Raw genomic sequence first — 501 nt, 5'->3', positions numbered from 1 at the left:
CTTGACCAACCCGCTAACCTTACCTTGAGAATCACCTCGCAGGGATCGCCGCTGTCAGGACGCACCACCAGCATGCCGCCCTTATTCGCATGCTGCAGGATGAGGTCCTTCAGTTCTTCGCCAAGGATCTTTTCCACGCATTCGTAAATGTTGTAGGAATCACACACGCATCCCACGAACTCTACACGTGTGAAAGTAGGTTAGATAGTTTTTCTGTCTTTTCCTGTTTTCTTTTTCTTTTTTCGTTTCTTTCTTTTTAGTAATTAATGATGGTCATCTACGGAACACAAAATGGAAAACTAATGAAGAAGGAAATAATTCACAAGAAAAAAATTGGTCCAGAGAAGTTTCCTCTATCTATATTTCTGGAATGCAAATCAACATTTATAATAGCTGATTTATATGAATAAAGATATCGTGTTGAACCATAATAAAAAATAATAAATGCAAGTGGAATGACGTACGAAAGGAGAAAAAGCCGACACGCTGGAAAATCCTCAT

General features: G+C 39.1%; 1 protein-coding gene across 1 annotated transcript in view; it reads right to left on the bottom strand.

Annotated features, from left to right (window-relative positions):
- LOC119593412 (nicotinamide phosphoribosyltransferase-like) overlaps window positions 1-501 on the bottom strand; it is a 16,380-nt gene that overhangs the window by 3,041 nt on the left and 12,838 nt on the right. Inside the window, exon 8 of the mRNA XM_037942342.1 lies at window positions 24-181. Coding sequence (XP_037798270.1) covers window positions 24-181 — 158 coding nt within the window. The remainder of the gene's footprint in view (window positions 1-23; window positions 182-501) is intronic.

This window comes from Penaeus monodon, chromosome 32 (genome assembly GCF_015228065.2).
Source record: "Penaeus monodon isolate SGIC_2016 chromosome 32, NSTDA_Pmon_1, whole genome shotgun sequence".
Classification (NCBI taxonomy): domain Eukaryota; kingdom Metazoa; phylum Arthropoda; class Malacostraca; order Decapoda; family Penaeidae; genus Penaeus; species Penaeus monodon.
Note: the sequence above shows the minus strand (reverse complement) of the source record. Positions and strands in the feature narration are given on the sequence as shown.